Source organism: Trachypithecus francoisi, unplaced genomic scaffold (assembly GCF_009764315.1).
Source record: "Trachypithecus francoisi isolate TF-2019V2 unplaced genomic scaffold, Tfra_2.0 Lachesis_group8, whole genome shotgun sequence".
NCBI lineage: Eukaryota > Metazoa > Chordata > Mammalia > Primates > Cercopithecidae > Trachypithecus > Trachypithecus francoisi.
The window spans coordinates 50,881,700-50,903,037 of record NW_022681473.1 but is presented as its reverse complement, the minus strand read 5'-3'; the positions used below and the strand labels follow the sequence as shown (position 1 = coordinate 50,903,037).

Sequence of the window (21,338 nt, the reverse complement as noted above, 5' to 3'; positions counted from 1 at the left end):
CCACCTTCCCAGCCGCTGCCTTGGCTCCAAGCCCATCGGGTCTAGACATCCGCCCTACTCTCCTCCACAGGCAGGGTCAGCCTCACACAATGCCCACCTCAAAAGCCTTCATGACTAACCAGTTGAGAAAACCCTGGGAAACAGGCTTGGATGCGACCTTTTCTTTTTACTTTCCATTTTTCTTTCTCTCTTTCTCTCTCTTTCTTTTTCTTTTTCTTTCTTTCTTTCTTTCTTTCTTTATTCTTTTCTCTTTCTTTCTTTCTCTTTCTATCTCTTTCTCTTTTCTTCTTTCTTCTTTTCTCTCTTTCTCTTTCTCTCTCTTTCTCTTTCTTTCTCTTTCTCTCTCTCTTTCTTTCTTTCGTTCATTCGTTCCTTCATGGTGTTGAGACAGGGTCTCACTCTGTCACCCAGACTAGGGTGCAGTGGCACAATCACAGCTCTATGCAGCCTTGACTTCCTGGGCTCGAGCGATCCTCTCACCTCAGCCTCCTGAGTAGCTGGGACTACAGGTGTGTGCCACCACACCCAGCTAATTTATTTTTTATGTTTCATTTTTATTATTTGCAGAGACGAAGTCTCACTCTGTTGCCCAGGCTGGTCTTGAATCCCTGGACTCAAGCAATCTTCTTGTCTTAGCCTCCCAAAGTGCTAGAATTACAGGCATGAGCCACTGTGCCCAGCTGCCTTTTTTTTTTTTTTTTTTTTTTTTTGAGACACAGTCTCACTCTGTCACCCAGGCTGGAGTGCAGTGGCACGATCTCAGCTCACTGCAACCTCCACCTCCCAGGTTCAAGCAATTCTCCTGCCTCAGCCTCCTGAGTAGCTGGGGCTACAGGTCCCTGCCACCACGTCTGGCTAATTTTTTGTATTTTTAGTAGAGACAGGGTTTTACCGTGGTAGCCAGGATGGTCTCGGTCTCCTGACCTCATGATCCACCTGCCTTGGCCTCCCAAAGTGCTGGGATTACAGGCGTGAGCCACCCTACCTGGCCCCAGCCTCCATTTTTTTAATGGCAATATATTCACATGGTTTGAAAATCAAAAGATATATAAGGTTACACAGTGATAAGCCTTTTCCTTGCTCCTTGGTTACCTAGTTCCCTTCCCCTGAGACAGCTGATTTTTGTAATGTTCTTATATATCCTTCAAGAGATACTTTATGCAACTAGAGATATATACCCACACAATTTTCTTTATCTTTACCACCCCCTCCACAAAAGTAAATAGATTACACAAATAGATTACTATACAAACTGTACTGTAGTTTCCTTTTAACATTTGATATATCTTAGAGATACTTTCATTTGTGACACAACTTTTTTTAATGGTGAATCCAAAGACTATATAGCAATGTGTAAAAAAAAAAAAAAAAAGGATACAAAAGTATATACGTGTGTGTGTGTGTGTGTGTTTTGTGCATAAGTTATGATGTCAGCTATGACAGAGCAAATGAATATTGCAATTGATGAAAGCTGCCGGGTAAGGATGGTGGGATTATAGGGTCATTCTTTTTGCTTCTCTCTGCCCTGACCTCGTGTGTGTGTGTGGCCAAAACATGGTTATGTTTTTAAATTCTAAAGACCTTATTTCAGTATGTGAGGTATATTTTCATTTTGGTAGAGTTCTTTCCTGGCCCTTTCATGTACATCAGCATCTGTTTCTTAAAATACTTGAGTTACTTTATTGGTGAAGCTTTCTTCCACCACTCTATTTAAAATTACAGCATAACTCTCTCGCCCTCTCCTGGCCCTCTCCCTCACCCTTCCTGGCTGTATTTTCCCCAGAGAGCCAATCATCATTGGACACACCGTGTAGCTGTTATGTCTGCCTCCTCCTCCGGAATGTAAGCTCCTTGAGGACAAGGATGGGTGTGTCTTCTGTTCAGGGCTCTCTCTCCAGCATGTGGAATAGGCCTGAAATGGACTAGGGGCTCCATCTATCATTGCTGGATGAATGAGTCCTCACCATCAGCCCCAGTAACCCAACCCATATGCTCTCTGGCTCATGCCTGTCACCACTAACCAGAGCACCTGCAGTTAACCAGTAACCGGAGCATCTGCAGCTCTGTCCTCTGCCTCCTTCTTCCCTCCCCACTCTGGCAATCCTGGAAGACCACTCCTTCCTCCCAGGTCTGGATCTCACCTTAGGGTTCCATTCCTGCAACTGCACCCTCCCTCTCTCCTGCAATATGAGTTTATCTTCTGTGCTGGATTATACACTTGGACATACAAACTTGCCCTCATATTACACATCTTTTAAAAAATAATCACATGTCCTTCCTGCTACTGCCATTTTTCTCAGTTCCACAGCAAACTTCTCAAAAAGTTCTGTCTGGGCTTGCTGGCTCCGCTAGCTCACCTCCATCTTTCCTGAACCTGCTTCCCTTGTATTTTCAGTAGGGCAAGTGGCGGCAGCCGTGAGCACGTGGCAGGGGGCAGTAGGACAGCAGTAAGCAGGGGCTGCAGAGGTAGCAATGGGGGCAGCATGAGGTTTCTGAAGAGGCCCTGGGCAGGTCCTGATGTGCTCCTATCTCTCTGGCCATTGCACCTTAGTCTGCTTGGCTCTCCCCCATCGTCTTCTCTGCCTCCATTCACTCCCCAGGAAATCTATTCTGTGGCTTTAACTACCAGTCTCTATGCTGATAACTTGGAGTTTACATCTCTAGCCTGGACTTCTCCATTGAGATCCAGCCTTATATATCTAGCTTCCTATATGACACCTCCTTTTGGAGTCATCCTTGATCTCTCTTTGTTTTACACCTCACATCCAATCCATCAGTAGATAATGCCCAGCCGACCTGTAAAATATGTCTGCATCCCATGCCTTGCCACCCCTTCCATTGCTCTTCCCTGGTCCTATGTCACCAGATACAGCAATGGCCTCCTGCCTGGGGTCCCTGCTCCCCACCTTGCCCCATTCCAGTTACTTCCCCATAGCAGCAAGAGAGATCCTTTAAAAATATGAATCAGGCCATACCACTCTTCTGCTCACAAACCCCTCAGCCATGTCCCAGTCCCATCACACTCCGAACAAGAGCCCCTAAACCCTCTGAGAGGGCAGCCAAGGCCAGAGGCTTCCTCTAGCCTATTATTAACTAATTGTTTAATTAATTCATTCATTATTTATCCCTTAAATATTCCCTGCATACCTCTCACAAGCCAGGCTGCTGCTGGGGATATAGAAGGAATGCAGTGCGGCCCCTGCTCTAATGCTGGCTTCTGGGACGGCACCTGCCCTGGGATGGCAGTGGGGATGGGAATCACGGTTTCCAATACTGTTTCTTTTTCTTTTTTTTCGAGATGGAGTTTTGCTCTTGTCGCCCAGTCTGGAGCGCAATGGCGCCATCTCAGCTCACTGCAACCTCTGCCTCCTGAGTTCAAGCAATTCTCCTGCCTCAGCTTCCCAAGTAGCTGGGATTACAGGTGCCCGCCACCATGCCCAGCTAATTTTTGTACTTTTAGAGATGGGGTTTCACCATGTTGGCCAGGCTGGTCTCAAACTCCTGACCTCAGGTGATCCATCCACCTTGGCCTCCCAAAGTGCTGGGATTACAGTGTGAGCCAAAGAACCTAGCCACCAATGCTGTTTCTTGAAGACTACAGGAGGTGTTCCCATGGGGCAGGGTTGGGGTGCTGAAAGGGGCACTATCCTTACAGGTTGAAGCACCTCCAGTCAGATACGGCCTGGCTCATGGCTGGGCTTCCAGGCAGCCCCTTCTGTTTGAAGGCAGACAGCCCCTGCTTGATGTTCTCTCCTGTTTGAATTTGGCATCACCTACATGATGTTTGAATATCTTCTGTTGTGGCCTCCTTTTCCCTTCTTTGCTCTGGCCTTGGCACTAAGGTTTTTCTGACTGCTGAAGGTCGGGTAGAAGATGGAGGGGTGGGCCACGAAAGAGCAGGTCCTGGGGGTTGGTGGGATGGGAGGCAGGCATGCCCCATCAGCCTCTTCTGCTCCTTTGCTCACTGATTTCACTCAGGGGAGCAGCAGACTTGCATGAGCACTAAAAAGGACATAATAAAAATTCAGAAAATGAGGTTAAACCCAGGATGGTACTTCAGTTACCAAAGGACAAGCTAAATAAATGCCGATGGCCAGTGCCAGCACACAGAAGATAACAGGGTGATGTGAGTCCTCAGCGCTCCCACCCACCGGAGGCAGCCCTTGGGCGGAGGGGCAGTGGGGCAGGCCCAGAACAGCTCTGATGGACTCTTCCTCTCTGGCTTCAGAAATGCCAAGCTGCTTCCACAAAACCATCTCAGGGGAAAATTGTTATCTATGGACATTATGCAATTTTCCCATCGGAATTACAAGCTGTGTTTGAAAAGAAATAAAAAGAAATTGAATTTGAAATGCTTCTGTGCAAACGCATCATCTTCTAGTGGATCTGCTAATGGGCTTCAGATACTTTCTCTGGCTCTGAAATAGCTGATCAGACAGCAGCTTGTGATGGCAGCTGCTTCCCAGGGGATGGGGCGTGGAATGAGCACTTACGAACAGCCAGCCAGCCCGCCCACCTGAGCCAGGTTCAGAACCTGTGAGCTCTGACCACGGTTCCCAAAGTGGCCCCTGTGTGCTGTCCCTTCCTCTCCTCTACCTGGCAGTGCTGGCATAGCTCTATGCTGGGGCTCCCACTGCTCCTCCAGCGCCTCCAGCTAACACCCCGGTCGATGAGTGTCACTTCACACTACTCTGGCTCCATCCTAGGTCAAGGGAGTGTTCACGGACTGGGGCTCGGAAGACACCAGCCTCTTCCTCATCACAGCCTCTCATTCATCCAAGAAGTATTAGCTGAGTGTGTTCCCAGCATAGATCTAAACACTGATAGCACAGCAGTGAGCAAAACAGACAAACACCCTCGCCCTCTTGGAGCTTCCATTCTAGCAGGGGGGAGATAGACAATAAAAAGCAAATAAGGCAGGACACAGTGGCTCACACCTGTAATCCCAACACTTTGGGAGGCTGAAGCAAGCAGATGGCTTGAGCTCAGGAGTTTGAGACCACCCTGAGCAACAAAGCAAGACCCCATCTCTACAAATAACTTAAAAACTAACTGGGCCTGGTGGCAGGCACCTGTAGTCCCAGTTATTTGGTATGCTGAGGGTAGAAGGATGGCTTGAGCCCAGGAGGTCATTCTACAGTGAGCCACGATTATGCCTCTGCACTCCAGCCTAAGCAACAAAGACCCTGCCTCAAAAAAAAAAAAAAAAATAAGCAAAATGCACAGTCAACTGGACAATGGCAAATGTTATGGAGAAAAGATACTGGGATAAAGGAATAGGGATGCTGAGTCAAAAGGGGCAGGGACCTGACATGGACATCAAAGGCTTCCCTGAGAAGCTGACATTTAAGCAAAGACCTGGAGGAAACAAAGGAGAGAGTGCTCTGGTATCTGGGACAACAGCATTCCAGGCACAGGGAACAGCAAGTGCAAAGTGTGTCTGGCATGTTTAAAGATACATAAGAAGTCCAGGATGCTGAAAGCCAGGTTGAGGAAGAGTGGTAAGAGATGACGCTCAGGAGGACAGGTAGACCATGGAGGGCATAGGGGACCAGAGCAAGGTCCTGTCTGCTGTGAGATGCAAAGCTGCTGGAGGATTTTGGCCAGAGGAATGGCATGATATGACTGTTGGATGAAGAAGAGTCTAGAGGGAGGGAGGGGAGGTAGAGAGACCTGCTAGGAAGCAACTGCACTCATCTAGCTGACTGATGATAGTGGCTTGGATCAGGATGGAGGCAGGCAGGAGATGGAAAGTGGTTGGATCATGAAGATATTTTGGAAGTGGAGTTGACAGAGTGTGCCGATGGATGAGATGCATGGTGGGAGAGAAAGAGGCATCCAGGATAGATGGAAATGGAAGTACGGCATTGCCATGCAATGGGATGGGAAGAATGAAGGAGGCTGGGCATAGGGAGGGGAAGATCAGGAGTTTGGTTTCAGGCATGTTGTTGAGTTTGAGATGCTACTTAGATACCCAGATGAAAATGCTGAGTGGCCGATATGCAAGTCTAGAGTCAGAGGCCAGTTTGCAGTAGAAGATTACAGCTTAGAAATCACCAGCACATACACAGTTGGCTTTTTAAGGCAGGGGACTCAATGCAATCACCAAGGGAGTGCGGATAGAAGAGAAGGAGACCAAAGGCTTGAGCCCTGGGGCACTTCAAGCTTTAGAGGAAAGTGAAGAGGAGTCAGCGAAGGAGACTGAGAAGGAACAGCTGATGAAGTGGAAAGAAAATCAGAGGCAGCAAGTCCCAGAGCCGAGGAGAAAGCTTTTCAAGGCAGAGAGAGTGACTAGCTGTGTCAAATACTGCTGAGGGGCCGCGAGAGCCGAGAGTGGGCACTGACTTTGGCTTTGGCATGGAGAGGTCACTGGTGCCTTGAGGGGAGCAGTGAGTCTGCTGTCAGAGGAGAGGTGAGTCTCAGTTGCCTCACCTGAGAAATGGGGACACCTGCCTGCCTTCCTCAGAGGGCAGCAGTGTAGACCGTGGGCAAACTACAAAGTGCCACCAAATATGAGCTGTTTTATTTATGACCTGAGAAGCCCAGAGCCTGTAGAAATTAGGGGAGGCGACTGTTGGGCACAATCGGGTTTAAAGATGCTTACAGCCCTATGATCACCTCGTAAAATGGCTCATTTCCTGCTACTCATCACCAGGACACTCACCCAGGCATGAAAAAGTTACCTTCAGAGTTAGAAGCTGTCAGGATGGATATTTTTTATGCGTGGCAACTGGGAAAGGGAAAAAGTGAATAATGGGCCAAATAGTGCTCACCAGGATCCCTATGCAAGGTTCCAGATGCCGCTCTCCCAGAGGGAACCCCAGTGAGCCTGTACCTCAAAGCAAGGGCTCCTTGGAGAAAGCCACCAACCAGGGTCAGCTGTGCTCTGGCTGCAAAATGAGCAACATGGGGGAGGGAGCAGAGAAGGATGGAGAGGAAGGACAGTCAGGGAAAGTGGAAAGAATGTGAGTTTTGGAGTCAGATACACCTGCGTTGGAATCGTGGTTCCTGTGTGGTCAGCAAGTAACCTGACTTCTCTGAGCCTCAGCTTCCTCACCTGCAGTGGAGAGCATGATAGCTATTTCCAAAGCTTTCTGTAAGAAACAGGCTGTTGAATGGGGGAATGCACACTGTGTGTACAGCTGTGTATCACTGCATTTGCAATTAGTGGCACTGGATTTTCCCCTGTTTAGTAGCAGACAGTTTTTCTTCAGCCCAAGGAGCGGGTGCCTCCCCGGCTTCATCAAGACTTGTTGTCAGAACAGCATTAAGGTTCAGCATTGTGAACATAGTCTGATAGTCTTCCACGTGTGGCTGTGATGTGCAGAACTGAAAGTAGGCTAGGACATGCCCTTAAGAGCAGCAGAAGTAGGAGGGGTGGGCCTGGTTCTCCTGGGCCACAGTGTGTACTTTCAGTCCGCCTCTGCCTGGGTTCACGGTGGCAACGAGTGTGGCCTCTAGAATCAGACTGAGGTCTAAACTCTAGCTCAGTCGGCTGACTGTGAAACTCATTTGGCTGAATAAATGTGTTTCTGAGGATTAAAAAGTATATACCCACCTCGCAAATGTGTTGTAAGGATTAAATCAGATGCTATCTATTAGGCAATTTGCAAGGTTAGCAAGATGCTTAGCACATAAAAAAAAAAATTGTTTTATTATTGTCGCTGTTTCCACCTGTTTCTATTCCTTTCCCGCTATGATCATGGATTGCATCCCATTTCTCTTCCTGGGAGGAGGAGGAGAGATGGTAGGGGCATCAGGGAAATTGGCCAGGCTGACTCCATACTGAGGTCTGAGCCTCAGTGCTACCAGGAGCAAAGGAATGTTTTGGATGAGGAAACGGCTTGTGGTTCGGGACTGGAAGACGAAGTCAAAAAATTAGGAAGAAAGGAGCAGGGGGAGGTGACAGACTCTGGCCTTCTGCTATAGGCACAGTTGAGATGCTCGGAGCTCTCCCTCAGTGGGTGCTGGCTCTGGAGTGCAGAGGAGGGCCAGCGTGGGGTAAGATTGGTTCAGACACCAGCCCTGACCCTAGACTCACAGCCTTACTCTCTGTTCTGGTCAGACCACCCTGTTTGTCTCCTGGTACCGATGTAATTGCTGCCTCCAGAAAAGATCTGTTCCAGATCTGTTTTCATTCCACATGAACCCGCTTCCCTCCAGACCTGACCTCAGCCCATGGCCTGTTAGGGGATATGCTGTTCCCATTTGGTACCAGTAACTGTGAGGTACAAGTACAGCTGTTATATCCCCACAGTATGCTTACAAAAGCAAAATGGAAGATGAATATGAGTGGCCTGTAGTATCTTTGGGTTTTTTCCTATTTTAATTGGCATCATCCTAACGAAGCATGAACTGTGGATGCCCTGAAACACTTTGTTTGAAAAGGGTCCTGTGGGAGCTGAGAAGAGGCTCTAAGGATTCTTGAAAGTTCCTGTCTGTGCCTTAGAGACTTGTTAAAATAAGCTTTTCATTTAAGTCTGAAGTGTGGGTTGCTTACTCTGAATTTAAGTCCTTCATTCTTCAGAATATGAAATGCCCAGGGCCTCAGTGCCCCCATCCAAGCTACATAAGCCTTCCATCCTACGCTCCCTGAGACGCAGAGCTTGGCTTTCAATGGAGGGAAGTTCTCCTGAGGCTTTGTGGGTTTGTACCTGCAACTGTGTGCTCCAGTCTCTGTACTCAGGCAGCACAAGTCAATTCTGAATCCAACTTGGCCTGAATGTAAGTAAGAATCAGAAGGATGAGTAATATTGATGGAGTACCTGCTATGTGCCAGGCACTTCACTGGCACATTACATGAGTTGTCATTTAGTCCCCCTAACAACCACATGCAGGAGATCCTCTTTTTACCCTATTTCACAGATGAGAAAACTAAGAGAGGTCACGAGACTTGCCAAAAAACACAGAACTTGGCAGGTCACGGTGGCTCACACCTGTGGTCCCAGTGCTTTGGGAGGCCAAGGCAGGCAGATCACTTGAGCTCAGGAGTTCAAGACCAACCTGGGCAATGTGGTGAAACCCCATCTCTACAAAAATACAAAAATTAGCCATGGGTGATGGTGCACACCTGTAGTCCTAGCTACTCAGGAGGCTGAGGTGGGAGGATTGCTTGAGCCCGGGAGGCTGAGCCTGCAGTGAGCTGATATCGTGCCACTGCACTACAACCTGGGTGACAAAATGAGACCCTGTCTCAAAAACAAAACAAACACACAGAGCTAGTAAATGGTACCATCAGCATATGACCTCAGATATGATTCGAGAGTTTATGCTTCTCAACTACGCTACTTTCCTGCCTGCTGGATTCATAAACGTTAAAAAAATGAATAGTATCTTGTGTGCCCTAAATTGAGAACATGGGCACATACACATCCTTGCTGGGAGTAGAAATTAGTATAGACATTTGGATGGCAATTTGGTAGGGCCAACTACAATTTTAAATTTGCTTCATGTTTTGATCACTCGTTTGACTCAATGACACAGGAATCCTTGGATGTATGAGCAAATAAATATGTATATGAGTCTTCATCACAGCATCATTTATGAAAACAACTAAATATTTGCTAATGGTGCCAGTGGAATAAGTTAGAGAATAGCCCCTGCTACATAACTGTCTGCATACATCAAAGAGAATGGTGTGGCTTTGCTTTTTCAACAATCTACTGAGCAGCCGTGGGCATGGAGATATGGCCATGAATGAGGAAGATTCTCTCTGATCCTGTAGAAGTTAAGTCCTACCAGATAACTTGCTGCTTCAACAAAAATATGTAGCTTTTTAAATAAGTGTGGTAGAATGCTCCTGCTTTCTGTTTCATTTAACTCAAATGATCACCAAAAAAGAGAACAATAAGCTGTTGACCATGCAGATGTTGTGTAACCACTAGATGAAAAGATTTGCAGCAGGAAGCTGTCATGCCCCACACACAGGAACCCACCATCCTTGGAGCCTCCATAGATCTAAATGGAGTTTCATCACCATAAATAAATGGTAATGTAGGGTCCAAACTATATTTGTGGAGTTGTACATTTGATCTTGGCCAAAAGGCCAAGAAGCAATATTGTGTATGTGTGTGTGTGTGTGTATGTATGTATGTATGTGTGTGTGTGTACAGTGATATACTACAAAAGCAAAATCACTATATTAGCTGGGACCTGTAAACCAGAATTTAACTGTAAAGCAAGGTGAATCTGCAGGGCCAGCTAACTTGGCAGCCACCTTCACTCCACCCACATTGATTTTATTTTCTAGTGAAATATTTCTTCAAGAGCAAAGGGATTGTCATCAGACAGTATCTCGGATTTCCTTTTTATAAGTCTTGACCTGGTTTGCCATAATTTGAAGATATCCAACACTTTAAAAATCAAAAAAGAGAGATAAGATACATAGCATATATAGTATGTAGTATGTACTGATGGAGAGTTTCCTGTGATATGATATTAAGGAAATATTTTAAAGTCATGGTACAGAACAAGATATTCAGTATGACACAAATTTGGCAGGAAAGCTAAATATAATGCATGCACAAACACACACATCCTTACGTGTGCATCGTAGAAGATTTGGAAAGATACACACCACGCTGTAATATTCTGGAAAGGGAGAAGGAGATAGAAGGCAGGGTTGCTGTTGAAGTAGACTGTGTTCAACATTTACATTGTGAGTTTCTGTGATGCTAAAGTTTTCCACAGTGTATGTATTATTCTGGAATTAAAAATCAAAGAAAAAAGTAGAGCAGAACTAGATGATGAGGACCACGTAAGCAAAACTCAGGAAGTAAGAAATTGTCATGGAAATTATGAGGAGTTTTTGAAGGGTTTTGGCAGGAGACAGATATGGTCAGATTTGCAGCAAGTGGAGGATGAACTGGGGGAAGCAAGAAGATACTGGAGACGGTGTGGCCAGAGGGGAGACTGTGGAAGGAGGTGAACACTGGAGGCCTCAGCCTGACTGGTGTCGGGGGTGAAGGGAGCTGGTGGTGTTCGGCATCCAGCTCAGGCACGCCTGAGCTGTGCCTTCAACCCAGGCCGGGCTGCTGGAGGAGGAGCAGGACTCTGAGGTCAGAGGAAGGGCTCAGCCATGAGGCATATGAGATGACTGGAGGAAAACCAGGTCTGGGGAGACACGGAGCTGGCACTCAGGAGATAGATAAGTTGTATTCTCTATGTGACTTCAGGATAAACAACTTCTCGGTCATTCAACAGGTATTTCTTAGGAGGGAAGAAGGGATACACTGTAAACAAATAAATATATTTTGTATGAGAAATGTAACTGCTCCTTTGGGAAATGCTTTGCCTGCAGACGTATGAATGTTGGGGTGTCTGTGCATCCGAAGATATTTTTCATCTGATGCAAAGGGGGCACCCCAGGGAGCCTGAGCCTAGGTGGAGGCTGCAAGCTTCCTGGGTGGCTCACTGCTGCTGGCCTGTCTTTGTGGGCCGTTCTCCTCACCCAGAACTGTCTGTAGGAGCCCAGACCACACTGGGTCTGGCTAAGCCGCCTTCCTCTGCACCACAACCACCCAGCAGCCCCTTTCCTGCATGGTAAATGGTAAGCGCTGGACCAGAAAGCATTTTATAACCTCTGGGCCTGAGCCTCAGAAACAGCACTGTCCTCCTTCCTTCCAGTCTCCATGGGGCTGTGGGATTTTCTGGGCAAGGTACCCAACCAGGGAGAAGGTCACAATGCATCCTAACTATATTCTAGGCACCTGCTGCCAGGCACGACTCTAAGGACTGTAGCCTTGTCGCCATGAGCCAGCCAAGCAAGTCTCTTCCCCTGGAACTCAGGGATCTGTTCAGTTGGCAACAAAGCCCTTCCTTCCCCAGCTGGTGACATTCTGGAGTTTTCCACACACAATGGACTATTGTGTCTGAGCACTGCTGGGCCCGGGCCAGGGAAAGGGGTAATACAGGGCCAGCTGACTCTACTCTGGGGAAAGCTCCCCACCAAAGCTGAACTTCAGCCTGTGGAGGCCTCCAGCCTTGCAAAGATCATGGCACCCCTCACCCGCAGTGGGTAATTGAAAATAAAAACCCAACCAAACCTCAAAGTTAAGCAAGATCAACAAAGTTCTGATTTTTGCCCTATGATGACCATTCAGTGCTTTCCTTCAAAATGTTAATTATCAAATTATTCCTCAAAAAATTACTTCAAGTTCCCCAGTTATCCCTAAAATAACTTTATCGTGCTTTATTCATCATCCAAAGCAAAACAGAGCCAGAGAACCTGAGGAGCACCACGGGTGTGGGGCCTCAGCTTTGTGCTGGCCTCCTCGTCCAAGGGAGTCTGATCCAGCCATGGGTCTCACCAGCAGGACAGGCCTTGGGGGGACAGTCCTCGGGGCCAGGTGTTAGCCACATTGCAGCTTCTGCTGACCCAGCTGGCCTGGAGCAGGCCCCACTCAGTGTCTGGACACAGAACATGGCTCTGCCCTCTGGAATGGACACGACATGGGAGTCTGGCCAACCAAGGCAGAATCCAGGCCAGATCTCTGCTCTAATGGGGAAGGGATGGGCTGAGCTGGAAACCAAAGGTATGACTCAGTGGCCCTTCAGTGTCCAGGACATACCTAGATACTCAGTCCCCTCTCCCTGTATCACTGAGGCCCCAGGGTTCCCCCATCCCAGAGAAAGGTGGCTCTAAACCCAGGCAGGAAGAGTTCCAACTGTAAGTGAGGGAGTGGGGTGAACGATGTCACCAGCTCAAAGCCCTATTGTTCCCATGAGCCCTGCTCTGTTCACTAAATATTTGTGGTCCTTTTTTGCAGAGTGATGAGGTCCTCACCGTCATCAAAGCCAAAGCCCAGTGGCCAGCCTGGCAGCCTCTCAACGTGTAAGTAACACAAGTCCCTTGCCTGGCCTGTCTTATCCTAGCCCCTTCTCAAGGCCACCTACCTAGTGGCCACCACATACCAGCTATGCTGTTAAAGTTAGCAGTACTTCTCCATTAACAAGCAGGCAAGATGGTTTCTAGGTGCAGAGCATCACACCTGCCCTATCTTCTCAAGGATGTAGGCTCAGGCTCTGTTTTTCCCCAATGGCCTTGATACCACAGTGGACTCAACTCAGATGTGAGGATTAACTGTTCTGTGGTCACCAATGTTCTCAGCCACAACAGACCAAACATGCCCTCACCCTCAGCATACAGATTATACTCACGCTTAGCCAGTCTGACGTGTGGAAAGTCAGATTTACCCTGGGTTCCATTCTCAGTCCCATTTCTTTTCTGTCTCCTCTATCCCATAGAGATTTTATCTGCCCTTGAGTCAGGTGACTAGGCGTATGCTGACAGTCTCCAAAACTACCTCCTGCCGAATGGATGGATAGATAGATACAGTGGTGTATCCATCAGGTTTTTGGACACCTCTCCATGAATGATCCACCTGGACCTTAAACTCATCATGTCCCAAATGGGTCCCATCACCTTCAACAAACCTGCTGTTCTCCATGTGGAGAAATATTGAAAGTACAGTGAGTCTCAAAGCCCTGTGAATTCTGCCTTCTGAGCAGCTCACAAATCAGTCCTTACTTGGCTGTTCTCCTCCCCTTCCTTCAAGCCATCACCCTTTCTCACCTGCACCACGTCACCTCTTTCCTTTGCTGTAGTCTCCCTCAGTCCAATTCCTCATCCACAGTTACTAGAGCGATCTTGTAAGAATTCAAATCTTGGCCAGGCGCAGTGGCTCACGCTGTAATCCCAGCATTTTAGGAAGCCAAGGCAGGCGGATCACGAGGTCAGTAGATTGAGACCATCCTGGCCAACATGGTGAAACCCAGTCTCTACTAAAAATATAAAAATTAGCTGGGCATGGTGGTGCATGTCTGTAATCCCAGCTACTCGGGAGGCTGAGGCAGGAGAGTCGCCTGAACCAGGGAATCGGAGGTTGCAGTGAGCCGAGATTGCACCACTGCACTCCAGCCTGGTGACAGCGTGAGAATCCGTCTCAAAAAAAAAAAAAAAAAAAAATCCAAATCCTCCGGCCAGCCTGGGTAACATGGCGAAACCCTGCTTCTACTAAAAATACAAAAAACTAGCTGGGCATGGTGGCGCATGCCTGTAGTCCCACCTACTCAGGAGGCTGAAGTAGGAGCATCACCTGGGCCCAGGGAGTCAAGCAGCAGGGAGGCGTGATCGTGCCACTGTACTCCAGCCTAGGTGATGGGAGTAAGACTCTGTCTCAACAGCAACAAAAAATAATCCAAATCTGTTGTGTCCTCTCCTTCTTCATCCCTCTGTGACCTCGCTTAGTGTCAAGATCAAGTCCACACTCCTTAGTTTAGTGTGCACAGGTGGGTGAAACACGCATCAGGGTTCATCTCCTGGCCTCCCCACACTGCACCTCATGCAGGCCACCCTGAATCCTGGGCAGTTCCTTGAACAAGCCTTGATTCTGCTTATCCTTTAAAGATGCAAGGCCTGGAGCAGAAGAAGCTCCTGACTGACTCCAAGAAGATGGTTTATGAAGAAGCTTTGGCCAGCCCCTCTAGGGAGTAATCTACATCCATTAACACCGATACTGAAGACAGCAACAACATGAGCAATGTGTGAGACACTGCTCAGTGGGAGAAAAGGTGAAATCCACAGGATAGGAAGGGAGGAAAGTGCTGGACATTCAAAAGGAAGATGCCCCAGGATAGGGCAGCTGGAGTGAGGGAGGAGGAATGCTCATAGCTGACTGGCTGGGAACACAGAAACTATGGCGAGGCACCTGATAGCTGCTCATTTAACCATTCGGCAAACTAATGGCCCATCCCCTACTGTGCGCCAGCCCTACACACGCAGTCCTAGCTCTCTGGAACACTCAGCCAGAGGGGAGACAGACAACAGACAAAGTTGTGCCACTCCAGGTCTTCCCTTTGCGCAAGTCCAGGCAGCACCATACAACCTGAATATATAAAATATAATGTCATCATGGCAGCCTTGTAAACTCCAAGGGGATAAATGTTAGGGTGAGGAGTGGCTCTTGAGCCCCAGAACAGGGGCAGAACCGCCTCCTGCTGTGTGCAGGAGGGACATGGGGCTGTGCCTGAAAGGTGTTCCTTGCGCTGGTCAGGACTGGCCCAGGTTTGGGTGGAGCTGAGGCTCTGAGTGGAGGCCTGAGGAGGGAAAAAGAGACCAACACTCAGACAGCTGGCCCAGGGCAGCCCAGCTGGCTGCATGGAGGCCTTTTCTAGCCTGCTGTGAGCTCTAAGCCTTGCTCTGGATCCTCCCTAAGGAAGCTCACACCAGGGCAGGAAAAACCCACCCAGCGCAGGAAATGCCTTGCCCTCCAAGAGAAGCAACACCAGGGAGGGCCTGCCCAAGGCGCTCTCCTGGCAGGTGCACCTTTGCCCATCTCATGCATGTCCTACCAAAAACAACGGTGTGAATTCACAAAAGCCCTCAATGCCCTTTGCATAATTAACGTCAGTTACCAGTCGGGTCACCCTGAATATCCTTACTCTACTGTCTCTTCATTCTCCCAGTTCTTCGGCTCCCAGAACCTATGTGTAAAGAACCCCTCACTTCTGGTCCTCTAAGTGGGCAGGGGATCAAAGGAAGGTAGGGGTAGGGAGAGTTTGTAGGTACCAATTTTTGCACCATTAAGGAATCTTTCTACCAGTTTTCTCTTGAGGAGCCTGGGCTTAGGAAGATGTAAACTACAAATCAAAGCACATTCAGGAAAGAGATAGGAAGGGAGGGAGAGAGGAAAGAGAGAGCAGTCCTTTTACTTTCAGCGTCTTCTTGGGTCCAAGTAGGCACTGACATTTATTATCCCTTTTAATCCTAATAACCATGAGGTAGGTATTGCAATGTCCATTTTACCAATGACCAAACTACTGAGACTCAGAGGTCATATGACACCAAGGGTGGATACTGAATGCCGACAGTACCCGGCTGATTCTAATGCCTGTGCTTCTCACTAGAACAAGATCCTCCCAATTAAGTAACAATTCATTCATATTCCCATGTTTAAATGAATGAAGACATATATACCTGCCAATAAGCCTTCTGATTGGCATGAAATTAACAATGTGACCACACCACATGGTCTCACACCTACCCCAAAACAAACAAAATCTGACTTTCACTTACCCTGTATCCTATCAAGGAAGATTGAAACATCCTTGATAGGAGGGTCCCCCAAAAAAGTCCTGTGAAAGGTGCTTAGGGCAACTGTGGTGAGCACAGCACAGTTCCTTATGGAGATTACAATTCAGTGGGGAAGAGATAGTTACTAAATGATCACACAAATAAATGTGACACGTCTATGAAGGAAAGACATAGAGTGCCATGACAGTGCCTGGGGGTTAGAGATAGCTTCCCCCTAAAAAGGCAGTGTAGCTAAGATCTAAGGAAGCAGTAGGAGTTAACTAAGCAAAGAAGAAAAGGGGAGAACATTCTAGAAAATCTGGAGAGACCATCATGTGCAAAGGCCCTGTATGAGAAGGGAGTAGAGTATGTCTAAGGCACTAAAAGGCTTTGGTCTAACTAGATCCAGAAATCAAAGATGAGTTTGGTGTGAGGCCAAGCCATGTGACATTTGAAATTTTTTATTTGAATTTTTGCATTAAAAGTAATGAGTAAGACCAGGGGCAGTGGCTCACACCTGTAATCTTAACACTTTGGGAGGTGGAGGCAGGAGGCTAACTCGAGCCCAGGAGTTTGAGAACAGCCTGGGCAACAAAGCAAGACCCCCATCTCTATAAAAAGTTTAAAAAATTTGCCAGGCATAGTGGCATGTGCCTGTGGTCTCAGCTACCTGGGAGGCTGAGGCAGGAGGATCACTTTAGCCGAGGAGGTTGAGGCTGCAATGAGCCATGCAGAGCGAGACCCTGTCTCAAATAATAATAATGGTAAATCATTGAAGGGTTTTAAGCACAAGGATGACATGATCATATTTGCACTAAAAAATAAAAAGCAATTGCAACACTTTGGCCCCTGTGTGAAAGGGTAGATGTGGCGAGCCCAGTGAGGGGGGCTACTACAGAAAACCCGAGAGAATTAACTGTGACTTCACTAGGATGGTGGTGGTAGCGGAAAAGGAGAGAGGTACAGAGATGCGCGAGACGCGTAGGAGGTAAAATCAACAGGCTGTGGCGATAGGTGAAATAAGGGGCGGAGAAAGAGCAGTCAAGATGTTTCCCATGTGTCTGGCTGGCATAACGAAGGAGTTGGTGAAGCCACTCATAAGGCTGAAAACGTTAGATGAAGTTCGGTGAGAAAGATCATGGGATCAGTTCTAAATGTATGTTGTTAAGATGTATTCAAGATTTCCAATTAGAGGTGTTAAGTATATGGTTGCCTAGATAGCTCTGGAACTCACGGCAAGAATTCTGCGCTGAGATCTAAAATTGGGAGTCCTCAAGAAATGGGAGACAATCAATGCCAAGGGCATAAGGATAGGAATCAAGGGCTTAGGACTGAGTTCCAAAGATCTCTACTATTGAATGTTGAGGAATCTTGCCTGCAAAGGAGCAGCAAAGAAATCGATAAGGAAGCTTGGTATGGAGAAATCCAGGGGAAGAAAGTGTTTGAGGCAGGTGGTCGACTGTGCCCAATGCAGCCGAGAAAACAAGAAAGATCAGGGCTGCAGGAAGCCCTTTGGGTTTATCGACAGGAAGGTCATCAGTGACTTTTGGAGAATCCTTTCTGCTGAGTGATGAGGGGGAAAAACAGCCCAGAGCAGGTGAACTGTGAACAGAGCATGAGGTTACGGAATCAGCAAGTACAGACCTCTCTTCTGTGAAGTTTGCTATGAAAGAAAAGAACCTGGCTCCAAGGGGATAAAAGAGCCAAAGAGCATTTTATTTTTCTTTTTTAAGATGGGAGAGACTTTCTGAAAAACTGAAATGAATATTTTGGGACAGCTTCCCACATTTCACCTACCCCTCAGACTTCCTGAGGCCCCAGTGGAACAAAATTAATTGATGGCAAACACTCAGACCTCCCAAACACCTAAAACCTCTGCACTCAATGCTACCAGCTTGTTAAGGGAAAGGAATTTTCCTTTGATTTTCCCATACCCCAGTCTCCCCTTTCCTCTTCCAAATCTCATTAGGAAGTCAAATTAGGAAGCCTACATGCAGCCAAGTTTTGTTTTGCAGAAACAGCCCTGCCCTTCTTTGCTGAGCCTGCCTGATTGAGGTTAATGGGATTCCAGCCTCCCTCCGCCCAGTGGAAAGCCAGGGTGACCTACTTTGCAAGGTCCTGCCCGTTGAAACTGACTTGTTTTTCAATGATCTGCATCTTTATCCCCAGGACCACTTCTCAAAGGACAGCCATGAATGAGCAAATTAGCTGCTGACTTGTTTAGCTCAATAAATCAAGCTGTGACTCCGACAGCCCAGGGTTCAGGTAGAGACAGGAAAGGCAAACTCTGAACAAAACCCACATCCTTCCCTAGTTCCTCTGGCGCCTAAGTAGCAAATGCCCAGATTTCCTACAAATCAATTCTGAATGTCCATCATCTGGTTCCTGCAACTGCATCTGAATGCTAAGAATCACTGGAACTTTTACAAATAATTTTTATTTCCTTTCTTATAATGAATCCTGCAAACCACTGTCATCACCTTAAATTATTTCCAGGCACTCTGCCAGATTAACATTGATTAGACAAAGGTCGTGTTTGTGAGGCCAGTGGAGTAGAGACATGGTCACCTTCTCCAGAAATCCAAAGCCACCTTCCCCGGGAGGCCAGAGACATCTTTCTCTTAAATCAGGGCTGAAAGAGTCAGGGCTCTCCCTGCCTCCTGCAACACCTGCACAGGTCCATCGATGTCCTCGGGGTGCTAAAGGAAGATGGGCCTTGGACAGAGGAGCAGGTGGTAGATCTAAGCGTCCAGATGGACCTGGAGTCCTAGATGCCGCCTGGTTATAAACACAGCGTTTTCCAACGCTACAGGAACCTCTCTCAAACCTTTCTCCACACACACCCCTGCAGGACTTCAGCCTAGCGAATGACTTTGACGCCCTCTCGTGGCCATATTGAGTTTTTGCAACTCTGAAAATTCAGATTTTTGAAAACACAGGTTGAGTGACAGAACACAGCATGAGTGGTTTAGGAAACCCTCCTGAGTCTCACTGGTGTGGATCTGTAATTTAGGAGGGGATTGTAAGTCTCTGGAAGCAGTTTCAAAATCCTTTCTTACCTCTTTTCTTTTATGGCGTTTTGGAACATTTTGTTCGGAAAAGTTGAATGAGAAGGAAATCAACCTCTACCAAGCCCTGTTATGTGTCCCTCACAGTGATAAGCAACTTTCTCACAATAAAACCTTGGGGTAGGATGATGACGCTCCCATTCGGCAGTGTAGTAACTGCAAAGAAAGGTGAGGTGGAGGCCCCCATCACATAGCTATGAAATAAACAGCTAATTCGAATCCAGCTCTGACTGTCCCCAGTGCCCTGGGTTCTTCCCTCCACACCATACTGCCTCTCCAAATGTAGAAAGAGGAAACATTTCTCTGGGTCTTCATATCTAATGTGAATTGTCTGTGCATAACTTTTCTTTATCTAGTGGGATCTTTTTCTACATATTTGGATTAGCTCTGTACATAGTATAGATATTAACACTTTGTCAGTCACACTCAGTGGAGACATTTTTTGCCAGCATGTCATTTTTCTCTCCAATTCAGTACTGCCGTTTTCATTTTACAGATGTTTTTCATTGATAGATAATTCCTTTATTATTGCTTATATTGTTTCAAAGTTGAAAAAATTAATATTTCTCTAATAGATCTGAAAGCTTTATTTTTTTCTATGATCTGGTTATTTTCTATCTGACTCTGAGACTGGTTTTTTTTGTTTTTTTCTTGTGTGGTATATTAAATGTGAATCCAGTATTTTTTTTTGCTACAGTTAACTTAGCCCAACCCCACTTGTTGCACAATCTTTTCTTTACCCCTAATTTGAAAAGCCTGTTCTGTGTAGTCCTTATATATAGTTTCTGGGATCCCCTATCTGTGTTGCTGATTTATATTTCTATCTTATCTGAATATCATGCTATTTTGTCTATCATGCTTTATCATATACTCTGGGATATGGTATAGCTAGATCAACTCTCTTTGCTAGAACGTGGATACAAGTCTAAGTCCCAGATAGGAAGATGAAACCAAATTAACAAAGCATAAAAAAATTATGCTTTTGTATATGCCATGGAAGACATGGCATATACAAAAGCATAAATATGAATTTTTATGACAGTTTGAACAAATTAAAGCACTTCAGTCCTATCTAGCATTTTCTAAGGAAAACTCATATAGATTCTTATTCATTTCATTTTTATTTTAGAATAAATACTTTGAAGTGATGCTTAATTAAATTTGAAGGTGAAAGGAAATACAAGAGCTCCATGTTCATTTCTTAGATTAATTCATTTACTTCAACAAACATTTGAAGAGAATCCATGGCATGCCAAGTTCTAAGCCGGACATTAGGATATAGCTATGAACAGGACAGAAATGGTTTTCATTCTTTTGGAACCTGATGGGGAAGGCAGATGTGAACAAGAAATTCCAAAGCAAGAGTAAGTTCAGCATGCTATGGGGAGGTAGAATAGGAGTTCTAAGCAATTTGGGGAGAGGTCAGGAAATACCTCCTCCAGGAAGGGTTACATAAACGGGGTCAGGGAGGGATTCTCCAGCTGCAGGGCATATCTGAAGATGCTAGAAAATTGTTCTCAGGCCCTTATAGATTCAAATTTACTCTGTCACTGTGTGATCAGCCATGTGACCTCACGGTCAGGAATTGGCTGCCCCATGTTTCCCACATCTTGAAACATTTACCAGGGTCTACAGGGTACCTCGCTTCGGCTACAGACTTGGATACAACAGATTGGGCCAAAATGCCTTTGCTGAGAATGATTTCCACAAGGCCTTGGTCTCAGATGGTTACACCCATTGGCTGAGCAGGTTTCAGGGCAGTATGTTAGGGTGGCAGTTGGTTTAGTTTCTACAGCTCTGGATTAGAACTGCTTTTGTCCCCTTAGATTGCCATTGTGAACAGAGTCACCCATGGGGTACAGGATATGAATGATTAATCTGGCCTCAAATCACATACTTAGGAAGACAGGAAGGCAATAGATGGAGCGGTCAGTCTCTATAACAATGGAAGAGGAAACCTGCCTCCCAGGGGACTGCTGGACGCCCCAGAGGGCAGCCGCACCCAGGTGCCAGTGCTGTCTGCTCAGCAGTTACTAGAAGGCAGACAAGAACCCTGTCCTGTGAGTCCCTAGATGAGATAATGCCACACCTCCATAGACTGCAATCCTTGTGTGAACCAGGTCTGTAAAGAAGCTATTAAAATCACTGACTTACATGCCAGAAAATGCACACATGGGAAAAGGAAATTAAACCCCCTG

The 21,338-nt window shown here is 46.8% G+C and overlaps 1 protein-coding gene across 1 annotated transcript in view; it reads left to right on the top strand.

Annotated features, from left to right (window-relative positions):
* The window catches only part of SPON1 (spondin 1), a 316,933-nt gene that overhangs the window by 279,804 nt on the left and 15,791 nt on the right, over nt 1–21,338 (top strand). Inside the window, exon 7 of the mRNA XM_033204547.1 lies at nt 12,768–12,832. Coding sequence (XP_033060438.1) covers nt 12,768–12,832 — 65 coding nt within the window. The remainder of the gene's footprint in view (nt 1–12,767; nt 12,833–21,338) is intronic.